General features: G+C 46.9%; 1 protein-coding gene across 6 annotated transcripts in view; it reads right to left on the reverse strand.

Annotated features, from left to right (window-relative positions):
* LOC135914469 (complement C3-like) overlaps window positions 1-26,356 on the reverse strand; it is an 87,233-nt gene that overhangs the window by 48,032 nt on the left and 12,845 nt on the right. For all 6 annotated transcript variants that reach the window (XM_070540036.1, XM_065447348.2, XM_065447349.2 and 3 more), the window contains exons 4-15: window positions 17,106-17,266; window positions 11,892-12,092; window positions 10,972-11,042; window positions 9,806-9,949; window positions 9,102-9,144; window positions 8,870-8,954; window positions 7,750-7,852; window positions 5,005-5,247; window positions 3,268-3,444; window positions 2,158-2,286; window positions 1,957-2,022; window positions 153-353 (exon numbers count right to left, since the gene is read on the reverse strand). In XM_070540036.1, the coding sequence (XP_070396137.1) occupies window positions 153-353; window positions 1,957-2,022; window positions 2,158-2,286; window positions 3,268-3,444; window positions 5,005-5,247; window positions 7,750-7,852; window positions 8,870-8,954; window positions 9,102-9,144; window positions 9,806-9,949; window positions 10,972-11,042; window positions 11,892-12,092; window positions 17,106-17,266 (1,624 nt within the window). The remainder of the gene's footprint in view (window positions 1-152; window positions 354-1,956; window positions 2,023-2,157; window positions 2,287-3,267; window positions 3,445-5,004; window positions 5,248-7,749; window positions 7,853-8,869; window positions 8,955-9,101; window positions 9,145-9,805; window positions 9,950-10,971; window positions 11,043-11,891; window positions 12,093-17,105; window positions 17,267-26,356) is intronic.

The following is a 26,356-nucleotide window of genomic DNA, read 5'->3' on the forward strand; positions in this document are numbered from 1 at the left end:
TTTAGCCGTTGGCAAACCAGTCCCCCTACGAGCACGCACGCATGCATGGAAAGCTCGCACAGCTCAGTTTGACCTGAGTCTCTTAGTACAGAACAAAGTCCTTCCTTTTTATTTGCTTTTTTTTTAATAATGAGCGACAGCACTGCGCTTACGGTGGACGACTCCGAGCAAACTTCCTCGACCTGGATGGTGAGCGAGTCGGCGAGCAGGTGGCCCCGATGGAAGGCGTACACGAGCACCCGAATTGTGGGGCTCATGTCCCGCGTCACAGCAAAGTTCATGGACCGACGCGGCCACGAGCTGCTGCTGGCTTGCAGAATGCCGTGCTGCTTCGTCTGGCCGCGGTTCGTTACCTGCGAAATTCACGGATGAGGAGCTCGAGTTGGCGCCCAGGCCACTTGCGGCGAGCGGCATCTGTTGTGCCCGCCGTCTCCAGAGTGCGTAAGCTATAACTCTGGACCAACTGCACCATAACCAGTCACACGGCGTGAGGAGCGCAACCACAGAAACGTCTCATAAACTCTCGCCGCGAGGGAGGCATGGGCAAGGACAAACGCTTGTCCGTGTCTGTCCGGCCGTCACTGCTGTGTCCCTTGCGTGTAAAGTTTATTAGTCGTGGAATAGGAACAAACCCGCTCTCAAATCTTCGAGAAATCTTTTGAAATAGAGCTGTTTTGTCGGAAAGAGAGAGAGAGAGAGAACGGAAGATTGATTGACTGAGAAGAGTAAAGCTTGGTGACCGCACCCTCAACTGTCTGGCGCGTGGCTGACACCTGAACATCGGACAGCAGTGTGGCAAAGGAGGAAATGGGACTGAAAGATGAAAGAGATATTCGCGAACAACTTTGCAGCAATGAAAGGAAAGCTGGAGAGGTAAGGAGCACACAACTAACAGGGATACCGCAAAAATAAAGGTCCCACGTTTTCATTCGCGTCATTGTTTAAGCTGGCAAATAAAAACAAACCAAAAACTGCGTATTTAGAACAGCAAAATGAGACAATGCACACCGCTGAGTGTCAAATTCGACTTTTTCCCCTGTTTTTCTCTTCCGTGTCAGAGCAAATGCGAAACTATCGCACGTGTAAGCGACGCCAATTCAGTATCCGTACCGGAAACCACAAGTGCTGTCAAATACTGCCGAACTACTTGGCGCAGCAACACAAGTGGAGACGCGAATTTCGCTTCATTGCCACAGAGAGTTGCCCGCGAGCACGGGAACGAGGAAAGCGCTCGGAGCTGGCAGCTCTGCTCTGCCATAAGCTGCTAAACCGTTAAGGAAAACGCAACGTTCTAGTGTATACCATAGGCGTAGATTTCCAACCAATACAGAGGCTCACAGGAGGACGGAGACGGAGTGATCAACAGTGGTCAAGCAAGGGATGTCTCAGGAGGGAGCCAATGTTTAGACAAGGGGACTCGCCACCATCACGCCAATAACTGGTCTCCTTGGGAGTGGGGTTTAGAAAGCTCTCTCTCTCTCTCTCTCTCTCTCTCGAACACACCTCCCCCCGTGGGTTAGAGCCCGAACTCACTCAATCCGCACGCCTTCCGCACATGCGGGGACGCGCAGAAAAGTTAACACGCCGTGCCCATGTGCAACAAATTTCGGTTTACAATACTCGCGGACACAATACGTAAGCCATAATTTCTGCGTCTGTGCGCGATATGACAAGTTCTCCACGCGTCACAACACGTGCGAAAAGCGTGCGGAATGCCATGCGACTTGAACGAGTTTGGGACCTTAGAGCTGAACAAGCGGGGGCGTAGAGTATGCGGCGAGGGAAATCTGAATATTCAAAAGGAGGATGGTGAGGAGTGGTAGTGAGGCAACGATCACGTAACTAGGGAGTTCAGGATCACGCAACTGTGAAATAAAAGAAACGTTCTATCGCTGTTTAACTCTGGGAAGCGCTCGTATCATATATGTAAACTGGCCTTCACTGCTTTGTACTCACGAGATAATAAATTGGTGAGATGTCCGCCGGCTCGGTTGTCACGTGAGTATCGAAGTATTCGCCAACCTGCACATAGTAAACGGGTGATGGGAGCTCAGGCTAAACAAAATTCTAACGAGGGCGTTACACAGAGAAAGGTGGTAACATAAATTTGAAATAAAAATTCATATAAAAATGCATGTAAAGGTAAAATCAACGCACCTTGAACGATTTTCGTGTGTCCATGCGCTTCAACGCCACGAAAGCGTGCAAGGGTGAATTGAACGCCTCAACGGCGATGTTTCCTTCCGACTGCTGGTGAGGCCTGTATTTAGGGTCCCTTGTTTTTACCTGCGGAAGCACAGAGCAAAAGTCTTAACATGTATATGCTATTACTACAAGCACATCAAGAGACGGCACCAGCTGAAAGCGAGACCCTCGAAGTGCCCACAAGAATTCCCAAATGTGATTTTTTTTTAGCTGATGCGGAGTCTCCACTGTGATTATACTCGTCCCTGGCCACAGCTTATATAAAAACCGTTGGAAGGCCTCTTCTGGCGCTTCTGGAGGCGCTATCAAGGCTAATTGCTGCTCGGTAATCAATTTCTGGCATCAAGGTTTTACCGCACAGTTTTTATGGCTCTCGATTCCTGCTCTCGGTTCCTGCAAAAATAAAACGTTTTTATGTCCTGTCGTCTGCTTCGTACGACAGATTTAACATCAACCCAAGGCACATGTTTAAAGGAATACTGACATGATATTGTCCGCTCAACATTCTTATTGTACTTTTTTTGCGTTCGATCAATGTACAAGCTTTCTAGGCCTTAGGAGAAATACTGGCAAGAGTCAGTGTTCCCTAAATAATCTACTACAATACCTCTTTCCACAAGCCAGTTTTGGTTCAGGTACCCAGATGTTCGATGCGTCATGACGTCATGATGCACCGAGTCACTCTGTTGTGATCGCTGCTGCTACCACACGCGAGCGCCAGCCACAGAAAACGCGACGCACAAGTCGATGCACAATGCCCTCCTATTCTAACGTGTCAGAGCTGAACGCTCACCAAACATATGCGGGATTTCTTTCGTGCTCTGGAACGAGAGTTAAATTATGGGGTTTTACGTGCCAAAACCACTTTCTGATTATGAGGCACGCCGTAGTGGAGGGCTCCGGAAATTTCGACCACCTAGGCTTCTTTAACGTGCACCTAAATCTTAGCACACGGGTGTTTTCGCATTTCGCCCCCATCGAAATGCCGCCGCCATGGCCGGGATTCGATACCGCGACCTCGTGCTCAGCAGCCCACTGGATGAAGAGTACCCCTGTCTTTACCTTGGCTTTAATCGTAGAGTGGCGCCGTTCAGTCTGCACCAGGAAGGCGGCCCTTCCCGAGGCGTCTGTGATGGATTGGGTTGGCTGAACCGGAACGTCGAGTTCCTGGTCATCCAGAACAGTGATTTCGCAGGGGATCCCAACAGCGGGCTTGCCGTTCAGGGTCTTCACATCAGCCTGGAATTAAAGGAAAAAGCAAGGTAGCGAAACACTCGAGGATATGAGACGGCACCACATATACTCAACGCCCATCGACATATCCAAAAAGCAAAACCATCGAAAGACACAAATTCCAATTAAATGAGATTAGGACGGTTAACTTACGCAGTCATAATCTACAAAAATGTCTTCTTAATATTTGAATTTCTTGTACTACTTCATTCTGATCGCCTTAAGTGCTTATGCACGCACACGTGCGCATGCTACAAGTGATATTCTGCTGGCGTTTCAAGCACCTTATTGCTTTCATGCGCTGTGCTCGGCAAAGTGGACAGGCTCCTGCGTGCGCGTGACGAACTGTATTGCGGAGCCTATACATGCAAGCATGCATGTAGACTCCCTTATCTGCAATAAAGCCCCTTAAACTTCGTAAAGTAGTGACACAGATCTCCTCCTCCGCCTTCACTCCTCCTCGTTTCTCCTCTCTTTCACGCTCCCTCCTCGACCGTGGCACCGCCTACACTGCTCGAGCGTAGCAACGGCGCCAACATGCGCTCCTCGCCACTCCGTAGACGCCTCTCGAGCAAAAATGGCGCTGATGCACGGCGCGAGGGCCCACGTGATGCTATTAGGCCAATAGCGACGCGGCGTTGGCTTCGGCCAGGGTGGATACGAAGTTAACGAAGTTTAAGGGGTTTTAGGGAAACCCACGCTGACGTAACGCGTTCGTTGACGTTGCGCGGCCGCTCTTTTGAACCATTACTGAAACTATACTTTGCAGGTAGCGGCGGCTTCCATAGAACCTCGAAATTGACGCTCGGAGGCACTGCAGAAAGCGACCGTTCATGCTATTTAAATACAAGGCGGTCATGCGCACGGCGCGGATCTCGATGCCAGGCGAGTGCAAGAGCTGCCGCACTAACTGTCGCAACGGTACCGACGGTGCCTTTCGTCACGCATAAATTGGGAAGCGCTGAAATGGATGGGATGCATGACGCAAGAAAGTGCATCGCTCCTAAGCACAGTTCTTCTCAAAAGCTTTTTATACCAATATTTATTTATTTATTTATTTATTTATTTATTTATTTATTTATTTATTTATTTATTTATTTATTGCCCGGTCGACGCAACTCGTTTTTGGCCAGCTTCTCCACAGCTACAAAGCAGTTAGCGATTGAAGAGCGATAGCATGAATAGAAATTGGCGCATTGATTATATGAAGGCTTTTGAGTTGGGGAACATCCATCATTCTGTCGCTAAAGGCAAATCAGTCGAACATAGGCGTTGAAACGAAGAAATAAGAGCTACAAGATGAAGTCGAAATTACCGAATGAGATTCGTGAAAACGCAAAGGCAGAAATAAGGGTAATGTTTGGTTGATCGAGACTTTTTCCGGCGGCGATTTACGTCGCTGCGCTGTATTTCAAGTTTCTTGTAGTCTGAACCTCAGGACGGCGAAGAGATACTGAATAATACTTCTCTAAGGTATCGCATGGGCAAACGTTCTACAAAAGTCCCAGAGCACAGAACCAAGACAGCTTTTGTCATGCACGCAGTGGCATGTGAACTTGTGCGTACCACAATGACCGTCATGGTGCCCGACTTGAAGTCCTTGGGCGTGTTCCGGAAGCCCACCAGGTACGGTGAGGCCGCAAACACGGCGGAGTCGTCCACGGCCGTGACACGCTTGCTGGTCGCCTTGTCGAGCACGTCGGCTTCCACGACGAGCCGGTTGCCGTGCACGAGAGGACTCCACCGCTTGCGCCGGGGTATCTTGAGCTCCGCGGTCGATATGCGGAAGGTCGCTTCGCCGCGAAACAGCTGCGTTCATTTGTTAGCGCAGGCGCGCGCGCAAGTCATTATCAGCGTGGTGACGCGAGATAACAGGTTCATAAACTGCAGTGTAGGGATACATAATAAGCGCAACAGTGCATGTGGTTCGAATTTCGAACAGCCTAATAAAGTAATACTCGAAGAACGACGGGCCCCATAGAATATTTTGGTAATACGCCGGAAGTTGTAACGTGTCCTCTAGCGAGCGTTCTGCCGCAAAATTTCTTTCTAAGTAGGCTTATTAATAGCCGCGACAGAACTGTTTCAGTGCCACGAACCCGTGATTTCTGGAGGTGAGCTTCACAGCAAACATAGAGCTCTCTCCACTTGCCTTGTCTAGCCTCCGCAGGCGAAACTCCTTCCCTGCGTTCTCCCGTACCGGACCTCGAGGATCGCGCGACGCATACGTCACGGGTCCCGCCTTCACTTTTTTTTTATCCTGGCTTTTTCGCGGCACGGCGCACTTCCGCTGACGGCGTCGCGCGCGAGCTCTTGGGATTGTCTCGTTTAACGCAGCTCACGATTTTGCGCTGTTTACACGAGGACACCTGACTAGAGGTATAAGTCAGTGCTACACGAATACTAAGGCAGACAAAAGCGGATCAGAGAACATGATCTCGCGCTGGAACACGGTAAAAAATGACATAGTTTCGGTTTCGGTTTCATAGTTTCGGTTTCATAGTTTATCACAAGTGTTGTATGTACTATTGACGTACTCGCTTCACTTGATCGCGCAGATCGGCGGGTATCATATGCGCTATAGGCGTGCTCTGTTGACTAGATCGCGCAGATCTGTTGGTACTTAAGCAGGTAGTTCTTCAAAATAAAACCAGTTGTTAGAAAGCGCTCGTCCTTGTTTGTTTGCGCACAAAAAGTTTTAAGATGAATAGTTTCGGTGTCTACGCATCCGGCTGCACGACGTGGGAACAACCAGACGAAACGGAAGTCCATTTCTCTCGCTTCGGTGCGAAGTAAAACACAAACGTGCAGACATTCGGTTCGTGCGATTTATTGTTTCTCTAAGCTTCATTTCGTCTGTTCAAGCAACATATTACGCAAATAACAGATGCTGCCTTGAAAAAGTTCTCAGTCACATGTCACCACGAGCGACGTCACAGTGTAAACACGTGTACGTAGGCGCACTAGTACGTGTAAGTCATCCTCCAGCTTGGAGCGCAGCCGCCTCGAGGGGAAGGGAAAACGGCGTTCGGTTTGAAATTTCAGGTCTTTCCGCGGCCCGTATCGATGCAATATTTTGCAGACACGATCGTTATTGCGCAATGTATCCTCTGCGCCAGTCAGCTCAAGATGGCGAGACCTGGTGAGGGGCCCTTTAGGTACTGGTCAAGTAATATGCGCAAATTATGCAAACAGGTGCACATTATTCATGCTAAAGGTGTAGCTCGCACAAGGAACGAAGGACACAGGTAGTTTGCAAACAAGCATTGTCTTTTGTTTTGTGGGCACGCTACAGGTTTACCATGAATAATTACCAACATAGCCAGCCTTCACTTCTTTGCAGGTGTTCACTAGACAAGGGACTGACGCACGACCAAGGTACCGCTGAAACAAGGCAAACATAAGGCTGCGTTTCTTCTTTCCGCGCACATTTCGACGGCGGACGAAATGCAAGAACGCCCGTGTACCATGCATTGGGTGCACGTTAAACTCCAAATGGTCAAAAATTAATCCGGAGTCCCCGGCCTCGCCGATCAACTGTGAGCCGTCCGGCCCGCCGAGATAGCCGCCCGTGTCCAAGGACTCGAGGCCGTCACCTGCTGATAGGCCCACCCCGCCCAAATTGCCGGACACTTCGAATAAAGTTTTCAGTCACTGCCCTCACTACGGCTTCCCTCATAAAGCATACCGTGATTCTGGCACGTAAAACTCCAGGATTTAATTTGTAACATAATTTTGTTTTTGCGTTCCTCCCTTCTTTATTGCGCAGTAATTCACCTGTCATGCAAGATATATAGCTCCAGTTGCCGTTTTAAGCACAGAGCTGCCAGGTAAAAGTACAAACAAGAAACGAATGATTGCGATAACACCTCACACGCAAAGAGTAGCAAATTTGCACCGAAACTGTTAGGCATAACAGGGGAACGTCTCTTCACGAGGCGTCGATGAATGCATGCCAGGGAGGTAGGTACGAGAAAGCCTTCGTTACAGTTGGTAGCAGCATTGCTGAGGCACGCTCGGGAGTATGTTCTTGCGGTCATAAATTAAATTTGTGAGCATTAATGTCACAATAACGCAGTTTGAGCTATATGAGGGGTGAGGTAGTGGAAGTGTCCGTGCTAATCTAGACTACCTGGGTTTCCTTATCCCGCGCGCGTATCTATGTAGACGAGTGTTTTCTGCATTTCGCCCCAGGTTTTCATCGTCCATTGGAACCCGTTAGCAATCCGCTACGTAAATTAATACAAGCCTCGTGAAGTCTGCGCGTATACAACTGGCATGTCATCTTAGGAAGACAGCGTAGACACTTACGTCCTTGAAGTTTGTTGAGCCGATTTCCCGGTCTTTGCCGCCTTCGTTTCTGACCTTGAAACGGAAAGTTGCGGAGCCTTCGACGGGTTTTCCGTAGACGTATCTTTGACAAGAATGAGAAAAAATGCTTTTAAATACATATTTTTTTCATTTATAAAGAAAACGTTTACTTTGGCAAAATAATATTGCTTTTCAATATTCAGTTGTGCGATGTACATTAGCACTGTAGCAAAGTAAAGGAAAAGCCACGTCCTGCAATAAAACTGCAATCTTCCTCATCTCTTATTGTTTTTGTCTGAAATAAGGACTATAGTCATAACAGTGCACATGACATTGATAACGTTTGCTTACATACTATAACACAAAGTTATCTTATTGAATTGTCCTTTAAGTATACGCTCACAAAGTACAAATACTGCAGAGATTCAATATACACGCGTATGTACGAAGACAGCTAGTAGACTGTTGACGCAGTCCCCAAGCAACTGATAACTTACGACCGCGCAAGGTATGGTTTAATATATTCTTACTTCCCAATAGGTATCAATAGTTACGTTATTAACTCGTTATCATGGAGCTTTTATTACGTGACCTGTTTTGGGAAGGGCTACATTACCCCTTCCCAGAGCAGACCCAAGTGCCAGCCTTTCTAGTAAGTATTATTCATGCACTTAAGGTTACCTTATTTTACAGGCTCTCGCTAGCCTATAATTACACCCCCCTTTCTCCCAGTGTGCACTTTGTCGTATAGATTCATCAGCAACAATTGTCCAATCGATCAATAAATATTTATGACAACAGATGTCTGTGTAGATAACAGACAGCTAGGTAAGTGATTATTCCGCCTTTTATCCTTCTTTAATATATTGTAGATAGCTCAGGCTGAAGTTATTGTTATGATGAATCGTCGATGCCCGGAACACGCAATTGAGACATTAAGCTTGAAAGCCAAATGCCTGTAACTATCTAGCGGGCTAATTCACGCCAACGCCAACGTGCAGGAAACGTTTAATATCCGCCCGGCACGTTGAATATATAGGCACTTCTTTTTTTTTTTTACGCAGGCGTCTCCAGCCCCCCCCCCTCCCCCTCTTTTTCTTAGCAAGGCAACCACACTCACTTGGCCTCAACTTTGCCCTCCACGTAGTCTTGCTCCGTGAGGATGACGCTGGGAACGGTAAGCGTGACCGAGAATGTGGGCAACACTGGAGGCACGAGAGAAAAAAAAGATAAGACAAAACACATCCGAGTCAACCTGAGGAATGCACAAACTACGGACGTGTCTGAGATCAGTTCCTCCGTAGAATCACTGACCGTATAAAGTCAGTTAAAAGGAAGAACACAAAACTTACCATATTCTTGAAGCTCGAAAGTGATCTCGGTTTCTTGGGTGAACTGGATAAAGAAAGAAAAACAAAGCTTGCTTGGTTGCTGCAACTTTATTTTTGGGTGAGTCGGTGAAAATCTTCAAGAGATGGTCCATGACCTTTTACTGAGTGTTTCCCAGTTTAATAAGAATTTTAATATTCACAAAAATAAGCATGCAAACAGCATGAAGAGTCATCGAGTGGCTCGTTCTCGTCCCTCATAGCATGTTTCGGTCGCTTATCATCCATATAACGCCGCAAATGCAAATACAGCACGATCACGTGATGTTATGTGCACAGCTGTGAAAAGTACAACCCACGCCACAAGCGCGGAAAATGTAGGCTCCTTAGCGCAATCGTCCAGGAAAAGTTTGATGCCCGCCAGGCAGGTTGAATATATAGGCACATTATTTTTTTTTACACAGCCGTCATGGTATGTATACCAATAGCCAGTCAGCAAAGAGGCCTTGAAAAAAAGTTAGCCTGTTGAATTTTTAATACCCACTCTTTCAGTCCCTCTGCTGTTCTAAGCAGACGCGGGCTATTTGCGAGCTGACCGCGAAACGACAGACATCCGGACCGGAAACTGGGCGTCGTTGGCACCACAGGGTAACTCGCGGGGCTCTTAAAATAGGCAGCATTTCGAAAACAAGGAATACAAACAAAAAAGAAACATGCACGGGTCTCACGTATGATCCGTACGTGACCACGGCCTTCCATTGGCCGAGGATCGGCGATTCCGGGAAAGTGTACGAATGGCTGAACATCCCCGTCGACGAGGCGTTGTCCTTCGCACTAAGCACCGTCTGGTACGTGACGATGTTCTGCGGGTTCTGAAGAAAAAAAGAGAGAGAGTTGCACCGCAAGGCGCATGAGATCAGTTGCAACGGGATGGACAATCGCCGTGGCCAGGTGCGACGTCGATAAAGAATCATCAATTTATTATGTGTTTATTGCTGGATAAGCGTCAACAAATAATGTGGCAGCTTTTTTACGCCCAGAGAAATTTAGCTTCAGTAGAATTCAAATGCTAATTTAATTGTTAACATCCCAAATGTTCCCAGTGGGTTTTGATGGATGCCGTTGTGAGTGTATCTGCATTAATTTTGACCTTCAGCCTGCATCCAAAGCGCAGTATAGCGTTTTCGCATTCTGCCTCCGTTGGAATGCGGTGCCCGCGACCTGGAATCGTACCCGCGACCTTGTGCTAAGCAGCGCTGCGCCATAGCCGCTGGGCCACCCCGCCGGGTTAACAGAATTCAATTTTTTCCACAACTTTCTCGGGAAAACTTTCGCAAATGTGTGAGGTTGGCTGCCGGAGGTTCACAAATAACCAACGAATTGATCTGGAAACATTTTGCGCGATATAAGAGCTCAGTCAACCCTGGCAGCACTTGTTTTTCTGGAAGCGCTGGAACATCTAAATAGATTTCTTGCCTTTTTTTTTTCTGACGAACTCGCCCAGCAGGGTTCGGCGTAAGATCACATGACAGGAATGTTGCATGTTTCTGGAGCGAGTATTACGGACCGGCAGGTTGATAAGCGCTTAATGTTGCCGGAAAGTTGTCGACGAGCAAAACGAGCACAAGGTGAAAGCAGGAGCCGCAGTTTCGAGAAGTGGACTTGTCTTCTTCAAGTCCACTTGCCGAAACGTTGGCTCCTGCTTTCACCTTATTCTCGTTTTGCTCATCGTCTTGAATTTCCATCTCCCGCCTTCCCCGTGTTTTCCCCGGAAAGTTGACAGGTCTCAAAAGAGACTACGCGCAAAGCGCGCAGTTTGTGATTTCTGTAATGTAATACAGGACGCAACGAAAAATTATTTCTCGCTCATGCGATGAAAGAGTGTACTGAATACCTTAATCTCCAGCTTTAGGTCCCCGATGGATGGCACGAAGTCTTCGCCGACGGCAATCATTCGCAAATTAACTGCAAAGATAAGTTTTAATAATTCAGGTCAAACCAGTTCCAAAAATGCACTTGGGGGGAGATGACAGAGTTAAGCGTAATGCGAGCAACATAGCGCCGCAAGGTAGAGGGACAAGTCGAGACAGGACAAGCACCTGTCCTGTCTCGACCTGTCCTTTGTCCTTGCTGGGATTTGTTACTTGCAGTACGATGAATAACCAACACGCCCAAACCTATTCCGTTCTGAAGAGCTAAGCGGTCGGTTAAGTCTGAAAAGTTATCTGGCTTCCGGCTCCTACAGTAGAATATGCTTTCTGCTTAATTACCAGCACCTTCATCTTAACAGTTTAATCGGTGCGTCAGGGTAAAATATGAAGGCGAAAAAAACTCAACAACAGAAATACCTGTGTGTGCGTGACTATATATATATATATATATATATATATATATATATATATATATATATATATATATATATATATATATATATATATATAGTTGATGTTCCGTCCGCATACTACCGGCATCTGTTTACGGCAGTGGTTGTAGCGAATCGTATATCATGAAATGCATCTTTAATTTCTACTGTGTTCCAGTTATCTGTCACGCATGTCTTGTTCTTGCAACCCCATAAATTTTTTTTTTCTCTCCATGATCCACGGACAGATTTGCTATTTGATATATTCGGGACGTTTTATATTTCCTACGTCATCTCTTTTTGTTATTTCTTCTAGCTACGATATTGGGAAAGCCGCGTCTTACTGCGGCCAAACTTTCCACGTTTTGGATCAAATAAAACAAAAAAAAAGTCGATCCTCGTTCAGTCCTTTCCTCCTTCGGTTGATTCGCCGGCTTACGCATTGGCCTCACCGGTCTGCTTGGGCGAGTAGATGGGCTTGTCGCTCTGGAGGAGCAGATAGCCGCTCTTGTCGCTGACGAGTAGCCGGGCCTCCTTCTTGTACAGACCGTAGCACTCGACCACCAGCGACACATAGCGCCGCTGGCCCGATCGGATCTCTTCGGCGCTCAACTTGTGGGGGTCGATCGGCATGCGCACCGTGCGGGACTCCCCTGCGGCAACAAAATCATTTCTTTTCATCGACACAGCGTCAAACAGCCCGCGCCATTCACTCGATCATGATCTTGGATTGTAGCGCGGAGTGGCACGGACAGAGACTAGAAGCAGACAGAACGAGCGCTGACTCTCAACAAAAATTTTTGTTGAAACTGACAACATATACATACAGGTGATTGCAAATACCGCAGCATATGAACATGACAGGGTCTAAAGACATCAGTTAAGCGTATCAAGAAGAATAGAAGCCAAAAAAGAAAACAACAAAAAGATACTACTTGAGATTAACACACGTGCTGTGAAGATACTGAAATTCGCATTCTAACAGAGACAAAGATGCGTGGCTAACGCAAGTCTCTCCTAATCTTTTTATGTAAAGTGCCTCGATTATTTTCCGTGTGGTTTGGCATTTGTGTCTTGAAAGAATTTTTGTGTCTTCAAACAAAGGTTTACAACCGCAATTGAAACAATGTGACGCTAGGTGTGAAGCATTAGGGCTGTTAAGTGATTGTCTGCGTTCGTTTAGTCTAATATTAATGCACCTGCCGCTCTGTCCAACCTAAGTTTTCCCGCGCTTCCCGCGCTACAATCCAAGATCATGTTACCGTACCAACTCGCGCACCTTTCTATCCTTTTGCATTATTATTCACTCGACCGCGCAATTCACGCGACTGCGCAAGGCAATTGCTCGAAGAACTGCAGTTGAAGCATGAGGCAACTGCAAGGACTGCAGACAAATACCGACGTTTTTTGCATTAAACGGATAGAAAAGCAGTCGTGCGCGAAGCATCCGCGGGAGCAGAAAAGCTGGTCACGTTTTCTGTCCATCGTACTTTTATTCTAGTTCTTTTTCTGTCATGAAATCAGTGTAAGTGTAAGCATTAAAGCCCCATTGATTTGCTTGATCAATTCCGCAAAATAATGACCGAATGAATGCATTCATTCGTCCCAACATCTTTAGAAATGAACCACAGGCAAAATGCAACAGGAGAATAGCTTGAGCATATAGGGGATCGCGCCAAGGGGGTTAAAGAAAAACTGTTTTTCGGCAGTTTTTCTTTAACTTCCTTGGGTCGCGCAAACAATATACAAACGGGCATTATACAGTTACAGCACGCGCACGATACGTCAGTGTATGCGCGTTACAGCTGTTATCAGCTGAGCTGGGTATGTGATGCGCAGAGCCAATAACCGGTGGTCCGTTATAGTAGCAGTATATACGTGCGCTGAGAAACGCGCTCCAAATGGCAGAAGTGCGATGTGATGAACTTCCGAAATCTGCAGGCACAGAATAATGTCACTTGACGAAATACAGTGACAATTAGATATCTCCGGCAGAGGCCTCTGTCCCATCAGTGGACATAAAGTTAAACTCGTGAAGTCTGTTGGCTTTGTAAGCTCGTAATCATTTCCTTTCAACAACAGGCGCCAAGTACTATATGTGACGTATACGGTTGGAAGCATGTTCCACAGCCACCCCAGGGTGTGAGCGGCGCTGGAGCACTAACTAGGCTTAGTACACACGTGCACGCCAATACTCGAGAAATCGGGAATTCAAGAAAGCCTCGCAAGGGTGACGCGGAGGTTGTGGGTTCGGCTTCCACCAGCGGCAACTTCTCTTTCCTTCCACTTTCATTTACCCTTATCTTATTATTCGTAATTTTAACAAATGACAGGTAAGTTCCGTTATGCTTTTCTATCCTTCGTTGTCATTCGACATCGTGCGGCCGGTATTAACAGGAAATTGAACCCCTCAGTTCCTCTGATTCTTCTTACTCAGTTATACTATACAGAAACGTTGCACTATCACACGCACCAGCGTGTGTGAAACAGTTCATTTAGAACATACACAACTCAAGACATTCGTGATATTTGTCGCAATTTCTTTAAAGTGCTAGCAGCACGCTTTTGCAGTTCAACGAAAAGTTAGCATAACAGCAAAGCTATATAGCCTTTCCACGAGAGAGCTTGCCAAACTAAAAGCGTTGGAGTCACGTTTGTGTTCTAAGTGCACGAGCACAGTTTGCTTCTTCTGTATACAGACAAGCCCCCTCTGTGCGCGTGTGTGTGCGTGTGTGTCTCTACGCGCGCGTGCTTACGTGCGTGCGAGCGCATTATCCTATAATTACTACACAGCAACAAAAGGTACTGAATATCTTCCAAACCATTTTGACCACCATGTCACGGTCCTTACGCAGTGGACCTCAAATGCTGTTTACTCCCGCAGAGTCTTCCAGACAAGCGATCCCATATCAAGGTGTATTGTTTTCTCACCAGGATTTCAGACAATCTACGTCACAACTCCACCAATTAAGCTGCACAAGCTGCGACATGCAAGGGCCTGGGATTGCGACGAGCGAAGCAAGGTTATCTTTACGCATCCGTCCGCCATGCATGATGCGTCTTCAGATTCTTTCCACACCATACTGCGTCTTTGACGCGAGCGCGTCACAGGTCTACTCGTGACCATTCTTCGGGGTGCTGAAATGTCACCGTCAGCAACTTCGTTTCTGAAACGGAGCCGCGTGCTATCATATCTCCAGGGCCTCGTGTTGTCGTCGCGATCGCACGTTCAATGCTCAACGGGGAAACACATAACACGTCACAACGGTTGTCCTTCCATTAGGTTCGCCGGTGCTTGCAACGCCAGAGGTAGAGAGTTTTCACAAGCGAATATCAAGCTGGTATCGCGTTTGGGGGGCCACTTTTCTGTTATCGACATTGCCAAACAAGCTACGTCACACCAAAACTAATCACGTGACTTTCGCAACTTCGTGCAACGCCCTCGGACTCTGGCGACAAGCTCATGCGGGGCTAACCGCCGCGGAAGCTCACCCAGCTGCTGCTCCGCTCAGCGGACACATGCGCGAGTGGCTTATCTCTAAAAGTGCAGTGGTTGGGGCATCGGGTTCCCAAGACGCACCATCCCACCCTATCACCCCCCAGAAGACCGTCTGACGGCTGATAAGGGCTCCTCTAGTGACCCATATGAACCTGCTCGAAGCATCATATCTAGCCAGAACCTCGCTGCTGAAGACCAAAGCGCGTTTTTTTTTCTCTTTTCTTTAATTCTGGGGCTTTACGTTGCAAAACGACGATTTAGGTATGAGGCACGCCATGTTAGGGGACCCTGGAAGAATTTTGACCACCAGGGGATCATTAACGTACCCCCGATGCACGGAGCACGGACGTTTTTTGCATCTCGCCCCCCACTGATATGCGGCTGCGGCGGCCAGGATTTAGTCCCGCGACCTCGTGCTTAGCAGCGCTTCCAAAGCCCATAGTTCGTTAGAATCAGCCTGGCAAGCGCATGTTTAAGAACGTTTACCTTGTTGTCTCACCCGCAGCTCGGTTCCTAATACATTAGCCTCGATACAAGTCGAAATTAGGCAAAATATATTGCTAATATATCTTAAATATTTAGTCAATTGTACTGACATGAACCAAGCAAGCCCAACGCATACCATATTAAGAATTGTAGCTGCACCGATCTAATTTTATTTGTGCCTGCTTGTTAGAGTGGCTACTTTCGATCGTAGCTGGGTGTCGAGTCCAACGTTTCTTTAATCAACTCAATACCTTAAAACCGCATTCATGCTGCTTTTTACAAAACGTGCACAATTTTGATCCTTTCATTCAGGTGTCTTGCATGTAAATGTATACACGTATCATTAACCACGTTCAACATTTGAACGGTCACCATTATCTTATATGTCTGTATTTATTTAATGTGTTCTGTTTACAAAATAGAATGCCGTTGGTGTAGAACCTTACGTAAGCAAGAGATGTCCCGCTTGATTCAGTTGCACAAAGTTTCTCTGCCGCCAACCAGCGCGCCTCTTCTTGTCTACAAATTTTAAGCGTCGCAGCGCACACGTCAAGTCGGAACTGTCAGGTGTACGCCGAGTCAAGCACCACCGCAAGGGTGAGGTCGGGAATCGGGGCTTCTCGGCATGCAAACGAGTCGCGAAAGGTCAATTTCCCGCCCCAAATTTGTGCCGAACGCAATACGTTAATCTTTGTTTTCATTCTGTCTTTTTTTTTTCGCACGAGACGCGCATACTATGCCGCGCCTGCGCACCTGCAACGAAATTGCGCAAATAGACAAGTGAGAAGCCTGACGTCGCTTAACGCCTATGGGGAACCATTCCTTCGGTCGGCAGGTGGTGGCCTTATTCGTGCGACGACCGGACAGGATAAACTCGTCTACCGAAAAACCCCGGTGGGGCCTCATTTTCGCAGATCGGCCAGACCTTGTTGGTCCCTCCTGCTTACTCTCCCGGTTCACCGTTGCTGTTTTCGTGGTGTGACAGGGTGCAATCTAGCCTAGTCAGGGATGCTGTCATTTGAAAGGTCTGAAATTGCGAAGCGAACTATATGCGCACAAGCAAGGAACTACTGTATAAACTCGTGCATAACGTTCATACTCCTGCCGTACACGCAGTGACACAGTCCCAATTTTCAATAAAAAAGGTGAGATAAAAACGCGTGCTTAAACATTTTTTTTTTATTATTCTCTCATAACCAACAGCGCTAAATTTAGAAGTGATATGTTTCGAGAACAGGCATCCGCACTGCAACAGAACTGCTTCTTGGCCTAGTTGGTGCTTGCTTAAAGACATGTTTGTTGTCGCAATTTGACATACACAAAAAAAAATACTGTACCACCCCTCCCCGCCGCCCGTGTTGTCTTTATGTGTCTTCCTTTTGTGTGTGTCAAATTGCGGCAAAAAAACATGTCTTTTAGCATCCACACTGCGTCTCTCCGTACAAACTACAGAGACTCTAGTATAAGAATGCTGCAGTAAACAAATACGGCTGTCGTGATGTGTCTGAATAACGTATCGAATGAGAGGCCGTGGGGAGGGAGGTGCTTATTCGATCACGTGTGCCCGCTCGATGTTTGCAGTGATGCAGTAATGGCCACAACCGGACTCCTTTCTGCAGGAACGTGAAAATACGTGCGTCTAATACGACAACTGGTGCGGTATTTGCGCGTGCAATCTCACCTGTGCCGAGGCTGATGGTGTCTCGGAAAAGAGTGTGTATTCGCGCAGGATAATCCTGGAGGATTAGCGTGACATCCCGCGGTGATCCCCGGTTGAAGACCACTGCAGTTTCCTCGGCACCTAGCCGCACAACGTTGGGTGCCGTGACAATACAGCTGCGCCTGCAAGACAATTTTTTTTCAACATCTGTGTTTTCTAAAAGAGTGCGCAATAGCAAGGCCACAAATAAGATCCCGATATCGATATCTGAATCTTTAACAAAGGTACATTTCTTGCACTCGCAACATTTTGAGTTAAGACTAAATTGTTAACAACCAGTATAATAATAATAATATTTGGGGTTTTACGTGCCAAAACCACTTTCTGATTATGAGGCACGCCGTAGTGGAGGACTCCGGAAATTTCGACCACCTGGGGTTCTTTAACGTGCACCTAAATCTAAGCAAACGGGTGTTTTCGCATTTCGCCCCCATCGAAATGCGGCCGCCGTGGCCGGGATTCGATTCCGCGCCCTCGTGCTCAGCAGCCCAACACCATAGCCACTGAGCAACCACGGCGGGTCAACCAGTATACCTGGAACTCACGTTCTGGAAGGCTATATTATAAAAGAACTTGTAGTAAGTGCACATATTTAAATTTTAGTTTCATAGGCAACCGTTACTTCTTGCTGTAAACTACAGGTTAATAATTTTTAAGTTTTACGGAATTCTCAAGAATAACCTGTTGCAGATAACATAATTCCAGCGCTTGAGATGGATTATTCCGAGAAGCCCACATAACTTTCACGACAAATAAAAACACGTAATCAACTAATCTGCAGAAATTGAGTAATTATATTTTGAAATAATTACTTTACAGAACATATTGCAATTTACGATAATTATATTTTGAAATAACTATAGAACATATTGCAATTTACGAATTCTAGCCAGTGAGACTGGAAAGCGTATTCACTTGAAATAAACTTCCAGAGTGACGCCACGCACCACGAAGCGTTTGTCGTATAGTTTCCACGCCGTCGTTGCAATCATCCCTGTAGTGAGTCAGCGTTTACTGTCTGCGGGCAGAGGCACGGATGCTTCACGCTCTATTTGCTCTCCCTAGACCCGAAACGTCGCCGAAGGCCGGAATATGACCTCACCGGTTGCACCGCTCCTTTGGAGTGACGTAAGCGGGCTCGCTCGCAGAAGTACTTCCTTGTCGAAACCGAACGACGGGCCCGATTGGTGCAGTGGACCAAAAAAATAAAACGCCATCGCTGGATCACTACAGCGGAGGAACGCTCGTGAAAATATGCACGTCATTACGTTACTCTCTCATGAGACATCGGGGTGTGAGAAGCTAGACCGCGTGCAGAAATTACGCAGATTGAAAGACATGAGTCACATTGTCGTCGGCCTCGAAACCACGAAGCAAATTCGACTGCTCGTCAGGGCGTAACTTCCCTTTCCTCAGTCTCACCCCAAGCTGTGGAAAAGAACAGCTTTTGACATTTTTTTGTACGTGGCAGCGAATTGCACTTTTGGCTTCCGCAATCACTCAGCGTTGTGTAGACGTGTTCCCATTTTCTTCTCTTTTGTTACCAGCTCTCTGCTGTACTGCTGCAGACTGCTCCTTTTGTTACGGGGGCAGAGACCTCGTCAGGCAATCATGCCTTTAGTCTCTGCCACCCGCAGGATGATGTGATTTTCCTGCAAATAAAAACTGACTGACTGACTGACTGACTGACCTCCTCTGCTTCATCCTTCATTACCGCCGTCGTTGTACCTTTCCCGAGGTGAGAGTATCCGCGAAGACCAAACCGGTTGATACAGACCGCTCTGCCGCACATTCTTTTTTTTTTTAAGTACGTGATTGCTAGGAGACGTTGACGCATAAGGATAAAGTGGTGCTGTCTGCGCATTTTCATATAAATGTAATACACAATCATGAAAAAATGCGCGACTATCCGTCACACAAGGCGGTGCAGGACAAAATAAAGGCCGCGAGAATAATAATGATAACAAAATACAAAGATCTCATAAACGAAACGTAAGTGATCTTCCAGATATCCACGCACAGTGAGGACACAGAAACGTCAAAAATACCGTTCCGTCCCTCCCACCCCATAAGCCTTCTCTCTCTTCTTGCATAAAAGTTCATAGTGTCTCCATGTTGTGCTACGTATTTATTGTGCGTGTGTTAAGCATCGCATGTACCGCGTTTTTGTTTCATTTATAATCGAATTCCCTTCATGTAGCGTGCTGACGTGCGCCATGACAAATCTCTCCGATTTTGAAGAGCTCGTTTCTCTCAAACAGTCATTCACTCGCAAACGCCGCTAACGGAGGGACAGTGTTAGCGATACAGCGGTTCTGTGTCTTCCTTTCCCAGTGTTTCACGTTCTTCGGCTTGTTTACCTTCCTTCCTTTTCTTTTACTTCCTTCCCGCTCCAGTGTGGTTTGTTAGTACCCGTATAGCAAGCGTCCCTGCAAGCCGACAGCCCAGAAATAGCGAGAATCGAAGAGGGCAGCCCTGCGAGATCCCGGTTCTGCCTGAATTCGCTCTGCATTCTAGGGCAGCACCACCTAGCCAAAGGAAAGTCGGATTCTGACCTCCGAAATACGATGGTCGCGCGAAATAGTTGTCTCGGAGCCTTCCTCCCTGCTTCGAGGGCAAACAGGGCCTTCGTGGTCTCTGGCAAGTTGCTGTACGTTGTAGAGGAATTCGGCGTCGTGGCTCAGTGGCGATCGAGTTCTGTTACTGCGCGCGATGTCGCAGGTTCGATGCCAAGTCGATGCATCTGATTGCAAAACTGTTCCCGTGCCGTGCCTTGCCACGCACGTTAAAGAACCCCAGACGGTCAAAAATTATTCGGAGTCCAGCGCTAAGGCTTCGGTCGTGGGTACGCATTGGTAGAAGCGTTCCAATGTCGACCACCAGCGTGACTTCATTGATTGATTGCTTGATTTTAAGGTTCCAAACCAACGCTGCGGCTATGAGAAATGCCGTTGTGGAGGGTTGAAGATCTATTTTGACCACCTGAGGTCCTCTAACGCGCTCCTAAATTTAGGTATGCAATCGTTCTTCCATTCTGCCTCCATTGTAATGAGGCCGCCGGGGCCGGGAATTGAATCGACGACCTTGTGCTCAGCGCTAAGAATGCTATATCCACTGGGCCACCGCGGTGTTTGGGGGCGAAAAAAATTTCTTAAAAGACTAAGAGCATGTTCTCCTGCGCTGTGCTCCCACACTATCCCCCAGGACTACAGTATATCCACCTTCAAGGCACACTATATCGCTTCCTGCTTCATCGCGTGGTGACCCAGCCGCCATCGGCAATGACGCATCATCGACGGCTCATCATCCCCGCGACTCGTGAAGCCAACAACAGAGACGGGAGCTGCTATATAGTATTACGCTCGAGCGGCGCTTCGATTCGCAAGAAGGAAGCGTATCGCGGCTGCCGCTGATGGATTCACGCGACACTCGAGACCGGCGCACACTCATACGCTTCTCGTAAACAGGCGTTCTCAGCGCGCCATCCGAATGTCGCCGGGTCTGCGACGGTGCCGGGACGTCAAGCGACGCGCTTACTAAATGCGAGCACGCTGGCTGAAGCCACATACTTCCGTTACATATTTAGCCATAATTACGAGTATACGTCTGGCTTCACAATCGCTCAGTTTCGTGAAGGAGGTCTTCAGTTAACCAACACGCTGTACGTCCAATCTTGTCTCTCAATTCTTTTTTTTTTCTTGACCATAAGAACAATTTAAATGCACACTTCGAGAGCACTTCGAGCGCCGCCCGCCGTGGTTGCTCAGTCGCTATGCTGTTAGGCTGCTGAGCACGAGGTCGCGGGATCGAATCCCGGCCACGGCGGCCGCATTTCGATGGGGGCGAAATGCGAAAACACCCGTGTACTTAGATTTAGGTGCACGTTAAAGAACCCCAGGTGGTCGAAATTTCCGGAGTGCCCCACTACGGCGTGCCTCATAATCAGAAAGTGGTTTTGGCACGTAAAACCCCATAATTTAGTTTTAATGTTAACTTCGAGTGCGCTCAAACTGCGCTCCCTGTGGGGCGTTAACGCTTTGCGCAATAAAGACTGCACGCAGTAATTACTTAAAGGTTTACATAGATAGTCGATATGTTCGGTATGACCGCCGCCTTAAAGATCTGCATTATACGTTGCTGTTTTTGTTTTTCTTGATTACAATAAAGTTGATTTTGACGGTGCCTGAGACTTCTTGAGGTAACGTTCTCTTCTTTGTCATTGTTTGTTTGTTCTTGTGTGTGATTGTCATCATGCTGCCCATTTGAAAAGTGTTCAGTTTGACCTTGCAATGCTGCCATCGTGATCTTTTCTTCTATGCCCTTCCGCAAGATGAAACATTTGGTCCTTTTGATCCACTATAATTCAGAGGAAATCGAAATTGTGGCAAATGCTAAATGTTTAGGCATGACTATCGAAAGCGACGATGCTTATAAAGGGGCGTCTTCAGGTGAATAATCAACAAGAAAACACATTAGTTCTTTCTATACCTGTGACCAAGTAAAGAAAAGCTGTGCTTCAATTCAGCGCCGTAGTAGATCATACTCTAATGCTCCCACGATTACTCTAATCCCCATTCTTTTGCGCAGGAATAGTAAAGAAGGCAAACGGGTGCTGAAATCAATGAAAGTTTACAGTAAGGTAATTGTCTCTAATTGTACAAAGGCATTAACTCTGTTTGTAATCAGTAAAGGGGCGTCCGACACATAGCCAGCGCGTATCGTTTTTGTACCAGTCGCCCAACCGACGCCCATACGTAAGATCATGTGCACATGCGTGAACTAGATCAGGAAATGTTAACCATGGCAGCGGGTTGCTGTGGCTGTGGACACGGCCCGCTATATTGGGAGCCGTAAAAGAGAGAACTTGCATTGAAGGTGCGCATGTTAACAGGGACAGATTCCGCTTGGCTACACCCGACAGAAGAAGTACGGCGAAGGAATAGAAAAATGAGGCGGAAAGAGAAGGTTCCCTGAACAAATGCGCCCTCAAAGAAAGTGCTTTGATTTCTTCTACGCACGCCATAGAAATGGGGCACAAAGGGGGGACGTGGACACCACAAATGTCCGGAACAACTTAATCCCACAAAGCCCAATGTACAGCTCATACTAGCCTTTTTTTGTTATTCTGAAGGGAGTGTTGAGTTGTGAATAGTTCAGCAAATGAATTACTAATTAAGTAGTTTGCATACTACCTAATCTTTACTCAATTATAATTTCGCTGCTTCTTTCATACCAATATACTCTCCGTGGCCAGAAGTACGTGTGAGCAAGTTGCTTTCATTTTCTTTGACGTGGAATGGTGTTCGAGCTTTGTGGGGTTTCATTTACATGACATCACATGTCTACACATGATTACACATGAGACATGACACAAATACCACATTACTACACGAGGAATAATTGTAGGATCATACCTGCTCACTTTCCCAAACGCTTCGTAACGTTTACGAATTTCCACTTGTTCTAGAACTTCACGAATGGTGCCAATATTGTGCTAAATTTTACGAAAATGTTCGTTTGTGAAAAAGTTCCTCTCGTGTCTTCGAAGATATTCTTGGAAATCGTACGACAGTGAAAGGACACAAGGTGGATACTTGCTTTGAGTAAGTTCATTGACACATGTTCCTACAGCAGGTGAAATCGACAACACCAATGTCGCTGCGAAATCGCTGTTAATCTCAGAACAATATGCTGGTTTTCAGTGTGTGGTCTCACAAGTTTGCTGTCGCTTGTGCGCTGCGTCTAAAGCTAACTCATCGTTAATACAGTACTTATGTATATATACCATAAAAGGCGTGTGCTTAAGAGAAACTACAAACGTACGTCATAGTATTCTCCCGCCCCCCTTTCCCTCTCATCGGGGGAGGTGGAGTGATCGTGTCTGCGGCATTTTGGCATAAAATGTACTGCATTACAACCTCGCATGCGTATCGCTCATTCTGTGACTAAGATACTCATTTATTTCTTTGTGATGGCAACAAGGATGTGTCGATCAGGTATCTTGCTACACCGAAATATCGGGGAGGGGGACACGTGCTTCCCTGGCTACACCCCTGTACATACATACATACATACATACATACATACATACATACATACATACATACATACATACATACATACATACATACATACATACATACATACATACATACATACATACATACATACATACATACATACATACATACATACATACATACATACATACATGCATGCATGCATGCATGCATGCATGCATGCATACATACATACATACATACATACATACATACATACATACATACATACATACATACATACATACATACATACATACATACATACATACATACATACATACATACATACATACATACATACATACATACATACATAGACGTTAACATTTCAAGTTCCAATTTCATACTGCTCATGACCCTACAAAGCCTTGAAGGAGCTGTTGCGTGTTTCTAAGATCATCTGAAGCAAACAAAAATCGGACGACTAACCCGCTTGCATCACGTGCGACAGCAATGCCGCCAATTACGAAGTCCTGATCCCTTTCGTTCTACGAACGCAACTCTCGTAACAACCAGTGACTGACACCCACGACACCCGATAGCGGCGCGCGCATCCGTTCCTCGCGAAAGCAACCATCTTAAAAGCGCGCTCTCCAGCTGCCACCGGGTCCGTAGAGAAGTGACGTCAAGCGATGTTCGAAGCGGATGGGAAAACGGAGAGGGGCGGTTTTCCTTCGCGCGAAACGAACGAGACGCGCCGTCTCTAACGAAGCCGCGTGTGTCTGGGCCTGCTTTTGATACCGGCCCGTACAGATCCAAGTAAAGAACAGGCTGCGGCTCAGTGGCTTTCCGGTCTTGCGCAAGGCTACCGCAAATTACGCGCCGGTCGCTCCCTGCTTCGCCACCGGGAAAGGGCGTTTTGCCATCCGTTTTTCAACTTTTTTCGAGAAGCGGGCGCGCCTCTGCCCCAGAGCGATGGCCTCGAGCGATAACGGTGAAACAGGCCTCGAATCAACGCTGGGACGCACCTCTGTACGCTTAGTGATGGTGACCAGATGGTCTTGTAAACAAGGTTGCAGCGCTAAGGAACGAAACAAACTTCACAGGCCAGGCACTAGTCTATATCGCATGCCCTGTGAAGTCTTCGTTGATGCTGTAACCACGCTTTATAATTTCAATGACCAACTAGCCCAGCTTTCTGTATCAGTGACTGAATGGTCATGTATACTGCGCCACTTGCGCGTCATCATTTGCTGCTTCACTCATTGGTGCGAAGTTTTCTATGCCTGATAACAAGCACTTCGTTGTAGGTTCCTGTCTAGCAACTCTTCAAGCGGCTTCAGCAAAAAAAGAAGGAAAGAAATCACACGTCCGATGGTGGGATTCGAACGAGGGACCCATCAAGACATCCTCGTTGTTGTGACGTCACCTTGGCGTTTTCATCACACACACACAATTGTCTGTCTTAAACTTATGTCTGTGCCACCTGGTAACAGTTCGCCGTAACCGAAACGATCTTAGATAGCCGGCTACCTGCTTAATTCTACGCATAATAATGATTTCCACTGTTCGTAGAATGTGTATAATTTTTTTCATTTATATACGAATTTTAATGTTTCTGTTATATTCCGAGGGGAGCGAATATTCAATGTTTCAAATAATAATTCGATTTTATACAGTGGTGAGTCAAATCCGTATATGGAAAGGAACTATTTGGTATTTTCGAATAATTGAAACCAACAAAACTACAAAGTGTCGCAGCCTATCGGAAATAAAACGGTGCAAAAGTTTTCGAAGCGATGCAGAAACAAAACTTCGTACTGTAAGCTCTGCTTTTGATTTCGCGGCGGATGCCTACATGGCAACCTACGATTTTTACTTGCATTCTGTTAGCGCATTTTGGACAGTCTAGTTAAGTAGCAGTTTTATCGTTTACGCGACAACCACTGCTGTTTTCTTTACTACGTACCCCTTCTGGCTGTATCCGCCACCACACAAGTTCACCACCCGTCTTGTCTTCTCTTTTCACAACTTGTTATCTTTCTTCAGCATTTAGAGCTTTTGGAGAGCTAGTTGCACAGCAGCGATTCATTCTGGGAAACCTTCTTCGCAGCTAGGCTTAAAGATGTTTTGTGCAGTTTTTATTTAATGGCAGTCTAGTGACATTGCGTTTCATTGGCCCCTCGTCCCTGACAGTTATACTCCATCTCACAAGCTGCTTGCAGCCCTGCCGAAGGTGCGAGGCGTACACAGACAATATCCTTGAGCAACGGTATATAGTTCCAGGCGTAACTGGCTGACTATTGGCTACACTAGAAAATATTATTTTTGCTCGCTACACACATGATGCGGTACAGCGATACGTGACATGTTAGGACCTTAGCGTATGCACGTCGTATACTGAGAGTTACTGTGGTAGTTACCGCCGGTAACCGTAATAGGCACCCTAACCATGACAACGAGGCAAGCTCATACAGCGCCGGCCATGCACCCGTTTCGATACGAATTTGCGCTTGTTACTGGCTTTCCGCCCTGTCAGCAAGAAACAAGGCTGTAAACTCCGTCAGCGCCAAGTCTCATCTCAAGCTGAGATCAATTCATTAGCCACGTTTTGTCGTAATTATTGACATAGGCTGTCTGTTTTCACGTTGCTTACGACTACAGAGACGCCACCGAGCTGTAAAGCTAGTTTGATTTCTAGTAAGCAGATCGCGCCACAGCATTAGTATTGACGATGCACTGACGATGAGGAACGCCATGAAAGCCTAATTATTCACTGCATCAGTAATTTACTACCCCGCTCTAGCATGGTACGAGATGACTGGAGCAAGCAAACGCCAAGTAGACGCCGAGCAGTCGCTGCGGCGCAGGTGAACATTTGTAAGGGCATTCGCCCGTGCTAAGGTGGCCGCAAGGTAACTACATGAAAAATACAGCTACAGAGAAGCCTTGCTGTCGAATGCACGCAAACGCTGCTTATGGTTACGGTGTCAAAACATTTTTCGCGTCCACCCACCAAGCTTGGAGCATGTAAAAGGATGGCAAGCAGACGTTGAGCAGACGACGCGGCGAGGATGAGCACGTGTTTCTTAGGACATTCGGCCTTTCTATTGGCTAAGAATTCGTGTAGCTTTCACAGTGCTGCAACCAGCTTGTGAGATGGGAGTGTAGCGGCCCTTCTCTGCCTTATAGTCTGCACATGCCTAATAT

Source organism: Dermacentor albipictus, chromosome 6 (genome assembly GCF_038994185.2).
Source record: "Dermacentor albipictus isolate Rhodes 1998 colony chromosome 6, USDA_Dalb.pri_finalv2, whole genome shotgun sequence".
NCBI classification, from domain to species: domain Eukaryota; kingdom Metazoa; phylum Arthropoda; class Arachnida; order Ixodida; family Ixodidae; genus Dermacentor; species Dermacentor albipictus.